Source organism: Mustelus asterias, chromosome 4 (assembly GCF_964213995.1).
Source record: "Mustelus asterias chromosome 4, sMusAst1.hap1.1, whole genome shotgun sequence".
In the NCBI taxonomy this organism is placed as follows: domain Eukaryota; kingdom Metazoa; phylum Chordata; class Chondrichthyes; order Carcharhiniformes; family Triakidae; genus Mustelus; species Mustelus asterias.
The window spans coordinates 4,997,503-5,012,395 of record NC_135804.1 but is presented as its reverse complement, the minus strand read 5'-3'; the positions used below and the strand labels follow the sequence as shown (position 1 = coordinate 5,012,395).

General features: G+C 45.8%; 1 protein-coding gene across 3 annotated transcripts in view; it reads right to left on the bottom strand.

Annotated features, from left to right (window-relative positions):
- Positions 1 to 14,893, bottom strand: part of cdh11 (cadherin 11, type 2, OB-cadherin (osteoblast)) — a 217,308-nt gene that overhangs the window by 92,453 nt on the left and 109,962 nt on the right. For all 3 annotated transcript variants that reach the window (XM_078210541.1, XM_078210543.1, XM_078210542.1), the window contains exon 2: positions 6,892 to 7,341. In XM_078210541.1, coding sequence (XP_078066667.1) covers positions 6,892 to 7,119 — 228 coding nt within the window. In that variant the 5' untranslated portion in view covers positions 7,120 to 7,341. The remainder of the gene's footprint in view (positions 1 to 6,891; positions 7,342 to 14,893) is intronic.

Sequence of the window (14,893 nt, the reverse complement as noted above, 5' to 3'; positions counted from 1 at the left end):
TGCGTTAAACCTGTGAAAAGGGTCTTTTGTCAATGGATTGGTTTGATTGGAACATTGTAGATGTCTTTGTTAAGGGCTATACATCAGCATGATTGTTTGTTTCTTGTTTGTAATTGATAAAAATGTTCTTGCTAGTTTTCTTACTATACGTGTTAACTATATTCTTGAATAAACTCTGTTTGATAAAAGGGTCATTGGAATCATACCTGAAGTGAAACATCACATGCTTATCCGAGTCAAATTCAAGATGCAACATTTGTGATCCAGGCGGGCTCCATAGAAAACTCTGGAGTTTCTGACCTGAACAATAACAGACAGGAGGAGCAAACCTGCATGTTGCCCACCTCCAACAGAAAAGGGAGGGACAGGTCAAAAATCCTAACCCTCTCCCCATCCTCACCACCTAAAGCAGGGCTGACAAATCTTTCACCATTTTGTGTTTTGCTCCCCATTGAGATACAGAGAAAACACTCTTCAAACAACACTTGGAATACCGTCTACAGTTCTGGTCACCCTATTATAGAAAAGATATTATTAAACTAGAAAGAGTGCAGAAGAGATTTACTAGGATGCTACCGGGACTTGATGGTTTGAGTTATAAGGAGAGGCTGGATAGACTGGGACTTTTTTCTCTGGAGCGTAAAAGGTTGAAGGGTGATCTTATAGAGGTCTATAAAATAATGAGGGGCATAGATCAGCTAGATAGTCAATATCTTTTCCCAAAGGTAGGGGAGTCTAAAACTAGAAGGCATAGGTTAAAGGTGAGAGAAGAGAGATACAAAAGGGTCCAGAGGGGCATTTTTTTCACACAGAGGATGATGAGTGTCTGGAACAAGCTGCCCGAGGTAGTAATAGAGGCGGTTCAATTTTGTCTTTAAAAAGTGTTTAGACAGTTACATGGGTAAGATGAGTAAAGAGGGATATGGGCCAAACATGGACAATTGTGACTAGCTTAGGGGTTAAAAAAAGGGGCAGCATGGACAAGTTGGGCCGAAGGGCCTGTTCCCATGCTGTAAATCTCTATGACTCTATGACTCTAACAGTGTGAAGCACAAGCGTGTGAATAGTTAACGCACATTAGAGTCTGTGATTCAATTTCTCACTGTTTTAAATGAGCTATTAAACAGTTTGAAAAGTAACATCAGCACTGAAAGTGTAAAGGCAGAGTTCTTGTTTCCCAGCAGAGCGTTATCAGAATATGAAATTCCAGGCCACCTGTACAAGCCAAACACATCATGACATTTAAGAAGGCGTTAGTGGAAAAATACTGATGAGACGGAGCAGGGGCGATGGGTTTCTAGGGGGTGGTGTGAATGTGCAGTGGCGCAGGTAGTGTAGGCAGCAATCTCATCTCTGAGTCAGAAGGTTAGGGTTTCAAGTCCCGCTCCAAAGAACTTGAACACCAGCGCCGTGACTGAGGTGGTGCTGCAATGTGAGAGGTGTAGCTCTTCACATGGGACGAGAAACCAAGGCCTTGCCTGCCCTCTCAGGCAAAGGCAAACAATGCTGTGAGATCATCTTCAAGGAGAGACAGTGGCCGGAATTTTACCGGCATGCCTGCTCCGATTCTGGGGGCGGACGAGGCTCGGAGAACAGTATCCTCCTTTGGCCTCGGGCAGGATCACACGAACCTCGGGCGGACATGCCGGTAGAATTCCACTCAGGAAGTGGAATTTTACTGCCTCACTCATCCCAAAACTATAAAATCCTGCCCGAGATCAACGGAACTTTCTACATTCTGCCACCTCCCCCCTTCACCCCCACCCCCCCACCCCCCAAACCCCCACCCTTGCCCGCTCCAATTCCCGTGACGGACGGGATGGTAAAATTCCAGCCAATATTTATTCTTCAACCAATGGTACCCAAACAGATTATCATTTTGCTGTTTGCAGGAGCTTGCTGCACACAATGTGGCTGCCGTGTTCGCTACATCACAGCAGTGACTACACTTCAAAAATACTTCATTGGCTGTAAAGTGCTTCGCAATGTCCCCAAGGCTGCGACACAGAAACGTAAGTACTTTCTGGGCTGGGATGAAGCTACTACAGCCTGCTGTATTAATAATATAAAAGCAAATTACTGCGGGTGCTGAAATCCGAATCAAAAACAGAAAATGCTGGAAAATCTCAGCAGGTCTGACGGTGTCTGTCGAGAGAGAATAGAGCCAACGTTTCGAGTCTGGATGACCCTTTGTTAGAGCTGAAGATTGGGTGATATTTATACTGTATGGGTGTGGGGTGGGGTGAAGGGGAATTGACTAAACCCTGCAATGGACATGATTGTTCTGGTGGAGAGAAAGGTTACGAGTATGGTGCCTCTGGTAAGAGAACTCAAGACTCAAATTCTCCCGTCACTGTTCTCTGAAGACTCTTGAGGCAGACACAGGTTTGTGGCAGAGTGGTCAGCCCTGCTGTCTCATAGCACCAGGGACCCTAGTTCAATTCCTGGCTTGGGTCATTGTCTATGCAAAGTTTACACATTCTCTCCATGTCTGCGTGGGTTTCCTCCGGGTGCTCCGGTTTCCTCCCACAGTCCAAAAGACACGCTGGTTAGGTGCATTGGCCAGGATAAATTCTCCCTCAGTGTTCCCAAACAGGCGCCGGAGTGTGGCGACTTTTCACAGTAACTTCATTACAGTGTTAATGTAAGCCTACTTGTGACTAATAAATAAAACTTGTGGAATTTCCCTGCCCAGTGAAGCAGTTGAGGCTACCTCATTGAATGTTTTTAAGGCAAGGAATTAAGGGTTATGGTGAGCGGGCGGGTAAGTGGAGCTGAGTCCACAAAAAGATCAGCCATGATCTTAATGAATGGCGGAGCAGGCTCGAGGGGCCAGATGGTCTAATCCTGCTCCTAGTTCTTATGTTCTCATGTAAACTTAAAACAAATTTAGAGTAGGTTGTTTATCGGGCACTGTGCTCTTGGATACTGAGCTTTGCCAATTATGAGCGCATACTGGACAGATGTCCTTACTTTGCAGACCATCTATCACCTTTAAGTGAATAAAGCCCGCATGTCTGGACAGGGTAGATTTTCCTCTATGCATTCCAGGGGCAGTAACGTGGCAGGGGGAGCAGGTGGAGGGGAAAGGAGCAGGTGCAGTGAAATTTCATGCCACGAGCAAATCAGAACATTTTCTCTTTGGTTTGTTCTAATATATGGGGTTTTTAAATAAATAGTGAGAAAAAAACAGTAATTAACTGTTTTCTTGTTTCTCCTGGGAAAGCACGTGGTTTTTTGGGTGGAATTGGGAATGGACATGGACAAGGTATGGCAGTCATTGTGGGACATGCTGGTTCTTTTCCTATCCATCATTGGTTGTGTTGAAGCAATATGAATGAGTTCACTTTCTCAAATCTGATTAGGGCCAGGAACCGTTTTACTCCTTTCCCTGGTTTTGACACTGATAAACTTGGAAAAATCTCCCTCGTCAATTTTCAGTCCTCTTGACTAGTGACTCACTGGAGAAGAAATTGAGTTTGGAGACAATGATTTGCCAACGATGTGTCGCAATAACCTTGTATTCCCTTGAGTGTATTAGATTAAAGGTTGATCGAACTGAGATGTTTGAGGTGATCAAAGGGCATAGGCAGAGAGAAATTAGTTTATCTAACGGGACGGAAACAAGGGGACAGGACCTTAAAATTAGAGCCTGGCCATCTAAGGGCAACATCAGGAAGCAGTTCTTCACATTGTGTGGATCCCGGCTTGGGTCACTGTCTGTGTGGAGTCTGCATGTTCTCCCCGTGTCTGCGTGGGTTTCCTCCGGGTGCACCGGTTTCCTCCCACAGTCCAAAGATGTACAGGTTAGGTGCATTGGCCGTGCTCAATTCTCTCTCAGTGTACCCGAACAGGCGCCGAGTGTGGCGATTAGGGGATTTTCACAGTAACTTCATTGCAGTGTGAATGTAAGCCTACTTGTGACTAATAAATAAACTTTAAGCAACTTTACACCTGTCCACACAACAAGCTGTTGAGCTGGGTGGGCAACAGACAACTTCTAAGCTGAGATTTCTGTTCCATTTTAAGGGATGCAGATCAAAGGCAGGTAGATCAGTCATAATCTAATTGGATGATGGAACAGACATGAGGGGCTGAATGGCCTCCTCCTGCTCTCATATTCCTAAGATTTGAAGCTCCCATCACTGTTCCTGGAAGGAGGAGGAGGGAAAATAAGATGTGATAGCAGTGATCTGGAAACTGCTTCAATTTTTTATTAGGCACCTGCTAACAGGGCACTTAGAAAATCACGATATGCTTTGGTAGAACCAGCATGGATTTATGGCAGGGAAATCATATTTGACAAATCTGCAGGAGTTTTTTGAAGTTGTAGCTAGCGGGTCGACAAGAGGGAACCAATGGATGTAGTTTAGTGGGATTTTCCAAAGAAAAACAAAGAACAAAGAACAGTACAGCATAACAACAGGCCCTTTGGCCCCCCAAGCTGCACCAATCACGTTGTCCTATTTAGACCAACCGCCTGCATCCCTCTATTCCCTGTCTGTTCATATGTCCATCTGGATATCCAAAAACATTCAATAAGGTGCCACACCAGAGACGGTGAAAGAAAATTGGTGCTCATAGGAATGGAGGTAACATGGATTAAGAATGGTTAATGGATAGAAGAAAGAGAGTGTAGGAATGATTGGGTCATTTTCAGGTTGGCATTCTGCAATCCGCAGATCAGCATCTCAGCAACTTACAGTTCATATCAATGACTTAGGTGAGGAGATCAAGTGTCATGTCCAAGATTGCTGGTGGACTTTGTGAGGCTCACACAAAGAGGCTGAAAATGGATTTTGAGAGGTTAAACGCAGAGGGAAAAATGTCAATATAACGTAGAGAAATGTGAAGTTATTCACTTTGGTAGGAAAATACAAGAGGAGAGTGTTTTTGTAAATTCTGAGACTGGGAAATGTTTGCATTCATATCGAGCCATGAAACATGTACAGAATGTTAACACGTAGGAATAACGAGCAATGAGGAAGGCAAATGGTCCACTCTTTAATACAAAAGGATTGGAGTGTAAGAGCACATCGGTCTTACTACAATTATGTTGGGTCTGGATGGACCCAACCTGGAGTGTGGTGTACAGGTTTAGTGTCTTTATCTCAGGAGCGGGAAAAGGTACAAATGTCTGAGGTCATCTACCGACCGACTTAAGAACAGCTTCTTCCCTGCTGCTGTCAGGCTTTAGAATGGACTTACCTTGCATTAAGTTGACCTTTCGCTACACCCTAGCTATGACTGTAACACTACATTCTGCATTCTCTCCTTTCCTTCTCTATGAACGGTATGCTTTGTCAATAAAGCACTCAAGAAACAATACTTTTCACTATATAACTAATACATGTGACAATGATAAATCAAATCAAATCAAATTGATAAAAGGAAGGGTATACTAGCCTTAGATGGAGAGCAAAAAAGGTTCACTCGACTGATTCCTAGGGCGAGGCGTTTGTCCTTTGAGGAGAGGTTGAGGAGTTTCTGTCTATATTCCTTCGAACATTGTTTCCTAGACATTTTCCCATTGCGAACCCATTTTGACACTTGGAGTTGACATGACCCCAACATGAGAGTGGGGAACGGAGGTGTGATTTGGAAGGTAGGGGGGAGGGTAGGCTATGTGAGGTGGGGGATTGAAGGGAGAGAGCTGTGAGAGTGGGGCAGGGCATTGAACAAGAGAAACAAATGATGCAAGCACAGGGCATCGGGCCTCAGAGTCTTGGGTGAATCCACCAGGATGAACTCTCCACATTGCTGCCTCGGGGGAGAAGGAGCTTACAAGCCTAATTGCTCGTCCAATGGGTCCTCTGTTTGGAACTTAGAAGAATGAGAGCTAGTCGGAAAATTATAAAATTCTGCAATGGTTCGACAGGGTAAATGCTGTGAGGATATCTCCCCTTGTTAGATCATCCAGAACACAGTCTCCAAAAAAGTGATTAACCATTTAGGACTGAGATGAGGAGAAGTTTATTCACTCAAAGGGCAGCACGGTAGCATAGAGGTTAGCACTGCTGCCTCATAGCGTCAGGGACCCGGGTTCGAATCCAGCATTGGGTCACTGTCTGGGTGGAGTTTGCACACTCTCGCCGTGTCTACATGGGTTTCCTCTGGGTGCTCCGGTTTCCTCCCACAGTCCATAGAATCATCAAAACCCTACAGTGCAGAAGAAGGCCATTCATCCCATCGAGTCTGCACTGACCACAATCCCACCCAGGCCCTATCGCCGAAGTCCCACTCTTTACCCTGCTAATCCCTCTAACATAAACATCCCAGGACACTAAGGGGCAATTTACCATGGCCAATCAACCTAACCCGCATATCTTTGGACTGTGGGGGGGGAACCGGAGCACCCGGAGGAAACCCACGCAGACACGAGGAGAACGTGCAAACTCCACACAGACAGTGATCCAAGCCGGGAATCGAACCCGGGTCCCTGGAGCTGTAGGGCAGCAGTGCTAACCACTGTGCTACCATGCCGGGGTTAGGTTGATTGACCATGCTAGCTTGTCTCTTCATATCAGGGGGATTAGCAGGGTTAATACGTGGGGTTACAGGGGATTGGGTGGGATTGTTATTGGTCCAGGCTCGATGGGCCGAATGCTCTCCTCCTGCGCTGTGGGGATTCTATTTCTATGTAAGGGTTGTGAATCTTCGGAACTCTCCAGAGGGCTGTGCGTGCCCTATTGGTGAGCATGTCCCAGATAAGGTGGCTAGATTTATGGGGATATTGTGGGAGGTGGAGTTGAGGTAAAGGAGTCACCATGATTTTATTGAATTTGAGCAGGTCTGAGGGGCTGGATGGCCTATGTAAAGTATGTAAGGTATGTATGACATGTAAGCACCTAGTTCATATGTTCTATGAGAAAGAATGAAAGAAGGTCTTACCCTGCCCACGAGTACAGGATCTGGACCTGTATACTCCTCTATTACAAAGAACTGATTCCACACCCAGCCTCTCTTGGATCTGTGAAGCACTTGACCTTTGACACCAAGTCCATGATGAGATCGAGTTGACGCCCGGGAGCCAGTGGTGTTCCTGGCAATGGCAGGTTGACTCCAATGGACAATGCCAAGGCACGCCAGAAAGCAATGTAAATAAAAGTCTCGCCTCATCTCGCTTCCAATCTGCGCTCCTTAATTTATTTGATTTTTTTTGGTTTGCTGGATTGAGCTCAGTGACCAGCTGGGGCTTGGGGAGGTCCAATAGTCGCTCAAACAGCCCTGACTCTCGATCGAGCAGGGGATTGTCCGTCAATGTTCCTTCATTGGACTGACTCGCTGCTTGCTCGGTAGTTCATTGCCAGTCCGCAGGCCAGGACTCCCAAACTTTATTACCTACAAGATCACAAAATAGAAAAATCAGATTGTTAGTCCTTCCCTGAAGGAGCAATAGTTAATCTTCCACTCAGCAATGAACTGAGATGTAGTCCAGAACACTTCCTCCTTACTGCCTTCCTTATGAGCTCAGACAATCAATCCAAAAGAGAAACACGGCCACAATGTCAGGGTTGAATGTGTGGATTTTGCAATGAGAATGCTCGTGAGATATTTCCATCACCACAGAGTAATTCAGACAGCAACCTCTGGTGGCCGCACACGCGCAGATAAACATGGGATCATGAAGTTGCTCTCCGAGATGCCCTGTTCCTCCAGAAGCTTAAAGTTTATTTATTAGTGTCACAAGTAGGCTTACATTAACACTGCAATGAAGTTACAGTAAAAATCTCCGAGTCGCCACACTCCAGCGCCTGTTTGGGTACACTGAGAGAGAATTTAGCATGGCCAATGCACCTAACCCACACATCTTTCGGACTGCGGGAGGAAACCAGAGCACCCAGAGGAAACCCAGGCAGACATGGGGAGAGCATGCAAACTCTGCACAGACAGTGACCCAAGCCAGAATCGAACCCAGGTCCCTGGCGCTGTGAGGCAGCAGCTAACCACTGTGCCACCGTACTGCTCCAAAAGCTTCATTATAACAGTATCTAATCAAGAGACGCAAACCTTGGTGTAAAGATGCGGTACTTACCCTTTGGATGCCAATTGATCATGCCAGAAAAAGTTATCTGGTCATTCTCGTGTAAGTACAATTTTAATGACATTATCAGTCCCAATTACTGCCAAACAACCTCTCTGACACTGAAAATAAACTTTTTACCAAGTGTGGAGTCTCACCCTTTCAGATTTTTATCATGCTTGGTGATTTAAAGAAATAAATTTAAAATGTGTGTTTTTTCTGTCTCTCAATCCTGTCTTACTTTTCCGGCCATTACTTCTGAATATGATTTTGAAATATCAGCTGCCCTAACCTATACTACGGGTTCAGGCCCGATTCCTAGAGGAGGACCTGACACCTTGAGGAGAGACACAGTCGCTTGTCCAGGTCCCTTTGGGGCTGACGTGCTGTTTGGACTTGAATCACTGTGTGTTCCAGCATAAAAACCCAGAGCCAGTGAGAAAAAGAGTAATGAAAGGCAAGCACTCTTCATTCACCATAAACTGATTCTTAAACAGGTACACACACACACACACACACACACTCACTCAAACACACAAATGCACACACACCCAGACTCAAACACACACTCGCACACACACACACCCGCGTGCACACACACAAACACACACATGCACAATCTCAGACACACACACACTCGCACACACACACACATGCACACGCTCAGACACACACACATGCACACACACATTCACACACACACACACACACACACACACACTCACACACACACACACACACACACACACACTCACACAGACACACGCACACGTGCACACACACTTACATACACACACGCTCACACATACTCACACACACTCACACACACGCACACAAACACACGTACACACACTCATACACACACACACTCGCACTCTCAGACACACACTCACACGTACAAGCACACACACTCTCTCACACACACACACACACTCTCAGACACACATACACTCACAGTCTCACACACACACACACACTCACACTCACATACACACTCACACACACACACACACACACACATTCTCAGACACACACTCACATGTACATACACTCACATACACACACTCACACACACACACTCACACTCACATACACACTCACACACACACACACACACACATTCTCAGACACACACTCACATACACACACTCACACAACTCACACCCACACACAGGAGTCTAATGGATTTGCTATCTTGCTATTAATTATCTGTAAAGTGCTGAGGCATGATTAATTTCACAACATCAAGCTATCAAAGGAAATGTTTTCCCTCACACATGTGGAATTGATAAAAGCTGAAGTGATAAATGAGTTGGAGATTGCGGTGAAATGAAAGAGTGCCCACTCCTCCTTCTCCAGTGATATTGTCAGCAAACGTCAACAAATAATCACGCTTTTTCCATTCAATAACTTGAAATAAATGCAGTCAGCAGCTCCAGCTTCCTGAGCTTTCTGGGGGAGTGGATCGTGTTATTGTACAGGGTCTCAAGATCTTTCTTATCCACCTCAGAACGCAGACGGGGACTGTTGTTTTTCTCATCCAGAAGATAGCACCTCTGCCAATTCAGCACTCCCCCGTTACCTCACTGGAGTGTCAACTGCTGTGATTCAATTATAGCACACCATCATTGCAACCTCTTCCTTTATAGCACTATCTGACATGTCTGCATCCCTCTATTTCGAACCTCCAGTGCATCTCCCATTTTAATCACCCCACCATTGGTGCCCTTCAGACCCTCAAATCCTCAGTGCTAGAATTCCCTTCCTAAACAATTATTAAAATGTTGATCACATTGGGGAGGCAATGGCCTCGTGCTACTGTTTGCGCCCTTATTTGCGGAAGGATATATTGGCCTTGGAGGGAGTGCAGAGAAGGTTCACCAGGTTGATACCAGAGATGAGGGGTGTTGATTATGAGGAGAGAGTGAGCAGATTGGGTTTGTATTCGTTGGAATTTAGAAGGCTGAGGGGGGATCTTATAGAGACCTATAAGATAATGAAGGGGCTGGATAGGGTAGAGAAGGAGAGATTCCTTCCACTTAGAAAGGAAACTAGAACTAGAGGGCACAGCCTCAAAATAAAGGGGGGTCAGTTTAGGACAGAGTTGAGGAGGAACTTGTTCTCCCAGAGGGTGGTGAATCTCTGGAATTCTCTGCCCACTGAAGTGGTGGAGGCTACCTCGTTGAATATGTTTAAATCACGGAAAGATGGATTCCTGATCGGTAAGGGAATTAGGGGTTATAGGGATCAGACGGGTAAGTGGAACTGATCCACTTCAGGTCAGCCATGATCTTATTGAATAGCGGGGCAGGCTCGAGGGGCTACTCCTGCTCCTATTTCTTATGTTCTTCTTATGTTCTTATTGTCACTAGACCATTAATCCAGAAATACAGAGGGATCTGGGTGTCCTAGTGCATGAATCATGAAAGGCTAGTATACAGGCACAGCAAGTATGAGGGAAATCTAATAGAATGGGTCACATTTATTGTGAGGGGGATTAAATACAAAAGTAGAGAGATTATGCTTCAGTTTTACGGGGCACTGGTGAGACTACATTTAGAGTATTGTGTACAGTATTGGTCACCCTGTTTATGGAAGGGTATAAATGCATTGGAAGTTGTTCAAAGAAGGTTTAGCAAACTAACAGTGGGTTGTTTTCTGAGGAAACATATAATGATGGAAAATAGAATCAGGAGCAGGCCATTCACCCCTTCAAGCCTGCTCCACCATTCAATTTGATCATGGTTGATCATCAAATTCAATCTCTTAATCTCACCTTCCTCATAGGAAAGCTTGAACAGGCTAGGCTTGGCGTACACCTAGGTTTAGAAGAGCAAGAGGTGACTTGATTGAAACACATGAGATCTTAAGGGGCTTTTTGACAGGGTGGATGTGGAAAGGATGTTTCCTCTTGTGAGAGAACCTATATCCAGGAGTCACTGCTACAAGAGTTCGTCCATTGAAAATGGAGATGAGGTGAATTGGCTTCTCTCAAGGGGTTTGTGAACCTTTGGAATTTTCTTCTTGCAAAGGTGGTGGAAGTGGGGTCTTTGAATATTTCTAAGGCAGAGCTGGATAGATTCATCCATAAGCAAGGGAGTAGAAGGCTAAGGGGCGGGGAAGGAGGTAGGATATCGATTTGTGGGCATTGTCAGATCAACCATAACCGTATTAAGTGGAAGAGCAGACTCGAGGGGCCGAATGGTCTACTCCTACTCCTTGTTTGTATGTCCAGATGTTCATAAATGGAGGCACTGTGGATTACAGGAGATAATCAGTCAACTGTAACGTTCCAGCTTGCAGACCAGAGGCAGGTCGATGAAATGAAGATGGAGGTCGAGCGTGATCTTAACGGACTTGAGGGAGGGAAGTCTCTTCCTGTTCCTGTGTTTGTAGAATTATAGAATGGTGCAGTTGGAAGCTATTCAGCCCATCATCTCTGTGCTGGCTCTTTGAACGAGCTATTGAATAAAATTTGCTTCCACCATTCCTTCTTTAAAACCTTGCAAAGATTTCCCATCCAATTATATATCTGCTTTCACCATTCTTTTCACACAGCACATTTCAGATCACAACAGCTCACTCCCACTCTGTATATCCTGGGTTGGACATTACCAATATATAAGGAAATCCCTTGGCCTGTTAGCGTCGTCCCTTTCTCCTTTTACTTCCCCCTAGAAGGCCCCTGTAAACACTCAATGTGTTGTCAGATGAAAGTTTATTTATTAGTCATAGGTAAGGCTTACTGCAATAATGTTTCTGTGAAATTCCCCGAGTCGCCACACTCCGGCGCCTGTTCAGGTCAATGCACCCTAACCAGCACATCTTTCAGACTGTGGGAGGAAACCGGAGCACCCGGAGGAAACCCACGCAGACACGGGGAGAACGTGCAAACTCCACACAGACTGTGACCCAAGCCGGGAATCAAACCTGGGTCCCTGGCACTGTGAGGCAGCAGTGCTAACCACTGTGCCACCGTGCCGCCCTGTCAGTGAGGTGCGCTGGAAAAGATTTCATTTTAACACATGTTTTTTCTAGACTTCACACATAAGAACGCTCAAGGCATAATCAGCCCATGGAGTTTATTGTCTCATGGTCGGAAATCTCCACCAGGCTCTGATGGAACCACTCTTCAATTCTTGTACATGGAACAGTAATGTTTTCTTATCATTCCATTCCAGTTTCAAAACCTCCCAGATTCAGGAAAACCCAAAACACATTTTCTTGTGATCCTTCTTTTATGCATTTTATTTGTAGCATTTTGAGGTTGTGTGTGTGCTCATAAAAACATAAGAACATAAGAACTAGGAGCAGGAGTAGGCCATCTGGCCCCTCGAGCTTGCTCCGCCATTCAATAAGATCATGGCTGATCTTTTTGTGGACTCAGCTCCACTTACCCGCCCGCTCACCATAACCCTTAATTCCTTTACTGTTCAAAAATTTATCTATCCTTGCCTTAAAAACATTCAATGAGGTAGCCTCAACTGCTTCACTGGGCCGGGAATTCCACAGATTCACAAACCTTTGTGTGAAGAAGTTCCTCCTCAACTCAGTCCTAAGTCTGCTTCCCTTTATTTTGAAACCATCCCCCTAGTTCTAGTTTCACCTGCCAGAGGAAACAACTTCTGTGCTTCAATCTTATCTATTCACTTTATAACCTTACATGTTTCTATTAGAATTCCCCTCATTCTTTTGAATTCCTAGCTTTAGCCCCAGCCTACTCAGTCTCTCCTCATAAGCCAACCCTCTCAACTCCAGAATCAACCTAGTGAATCTCCTCTGCACCCCATCCAGTGCCAGTGTATCCTTTCTCAAGTAAGGAGACCAAAACTGTACACAGTACTCCAGGTGTGGCCTCACCAGCACCTTATACAGCTGCAACATAACCTCGCTGTTTTTAAACTCCAAACCTCCAGCAATGAAGGACAAAATTCCATTTGCCTTCTTAATTACCTGCTGCACCTGCAAACCAACTCCTTGTGATTCCTGCACAAGGACACCCAGGTCCCTCTGTACAGCAGCATGCTGCAATTTTTTATCATGTAAATAATAGTCCATTTCGCTGTTATTCTTACCAAAATGGATGACCTCACATTTAACAACATTGTACTCCATCTGCCAGACCCTCGCCCACTCACTTAGACTATCTATATCCTTTTGAAGCTTTTAGTGTCCTCTGCACACTTTGCTCTGCCACTCATCTTAGTGCCATCTGCGAATTTTGACACACTGCACCCCAACTCCAAATCATCTATGTAAATCGTAAACAATTGCGGTCCCAACACTGATCCCCGAGGCACACCAGTAGTCACTGATCGCCAACCAAAAAACACCCATTTTCCCCCACTCTTTGCTTTCTATTGGCTAACCAATCCTCTTTCCATGCTAACACATTAAGCGTAAGACCGTGCACCTTTATCTTATGCAGCAGCCTTTGGTGCGGCACCTTGTCAAATGCCTTCTGGAAATCCAGACGCACCACATCCACAGGTTCCCCACTGACCACTGCGCATGTAATGTTCTCAAAGAATTCCACCAAATTAGTCAAACATGACCTGTCCTTCATGAACCCATGCTGAGTCTTTCCAATGGGACAACTTATCATAGAATCATAGAAACCCTACAGTGCAGAAGGAGGCCATTCGGCCCATCGAGTCTGCACCGACCACAATCCCACCCAGGCCCTACCCCCACATATTTTACCTGCTAATCCCTCTAACCTACGCATCTCTGGACTCTAAGTGGCAATTTTTAACCTGGCCAATCAACCTAACTCGCACATCTTTGGACAGTGGGAGGAAACCGGAGCACCCGGAGGAAACCCACGCAGACACGAGGAGAATGTGCAAACTCCACACAGACAGTGACCCGAGCCGGGAATCAAACCTGGGACCCTGGAGCTGTGAAGCAGCAGTGCTAACCACTGTGCTACCGTGCCGCCCCTTATATTCAGATGTCTCGCTATTTCTTCTTTGATGATAGATTCAAGCATTTTCCCTCCTACAGAAGTTAAGCTAACCAACCTATAGTTACCCGCCTTTTGTCTACCTCCTTTTTTAAACAGTGGTGTCACATTTGCTGTTTTCCAATCAGCGGGAACCGCCCCAGAGTCCAGCGAATTTTGGTAAATTACCACTAGTGCATTTGCTCTTTCCCCCGCCATCTCTTTTAGTACCCTGGCATGCATTCCATCAGGGCCAGAAGATTCATCTACCTTTAGACCCATTAGCTTGCCCAACACTACCTCTCTCATGCTCCTTTTTAGGACACTGTGTCAGCATTGAACACTCCCAGGGCAGCTACAGCACGGGATTAGACACAGAGTAAAGTTCCCTCTACACTGTCCCCATCAAACACTCCCAGGGCAGCTACAGTGCGGATACAGAGTAAAGCTCCCTCTACACTGTCCCCATCAAACACTCCCAGGGCAGCTACAGCATGGGATTAGATACAGAGTAAAGCTCCCTCTACCTTGTCTCCATCAAACACTCCCAGGGCAGTCTACACTGTCCCCATCAAACACTCCCAGGGCAGCTACAGCACGGATACAGACTAAAGCTCCCTCGACACTATCCCCATCAAACACTCCAAGGACAGATACAACACGGGGTTAGATACAGAGTAAAGCTCCCTGTACACCGCCCCCATCAAACACTCCCAGGACAGGTACAGCACGGGGTGAGAGACAGAGTAAAGCACCCTCTACACTGTCACCCATCAAACACTCCCAGGACAGGTACAGCACGGTGTTAGATACAGAGTAAAGCTCCCTTTACACTGTCCCCATCAAACACGCCCAGGACAGGTACAGCATGGGGTTAGACACAGAGTAAAGCTCCCTCTACACGGTCCTCCATCAAACACTCCCAG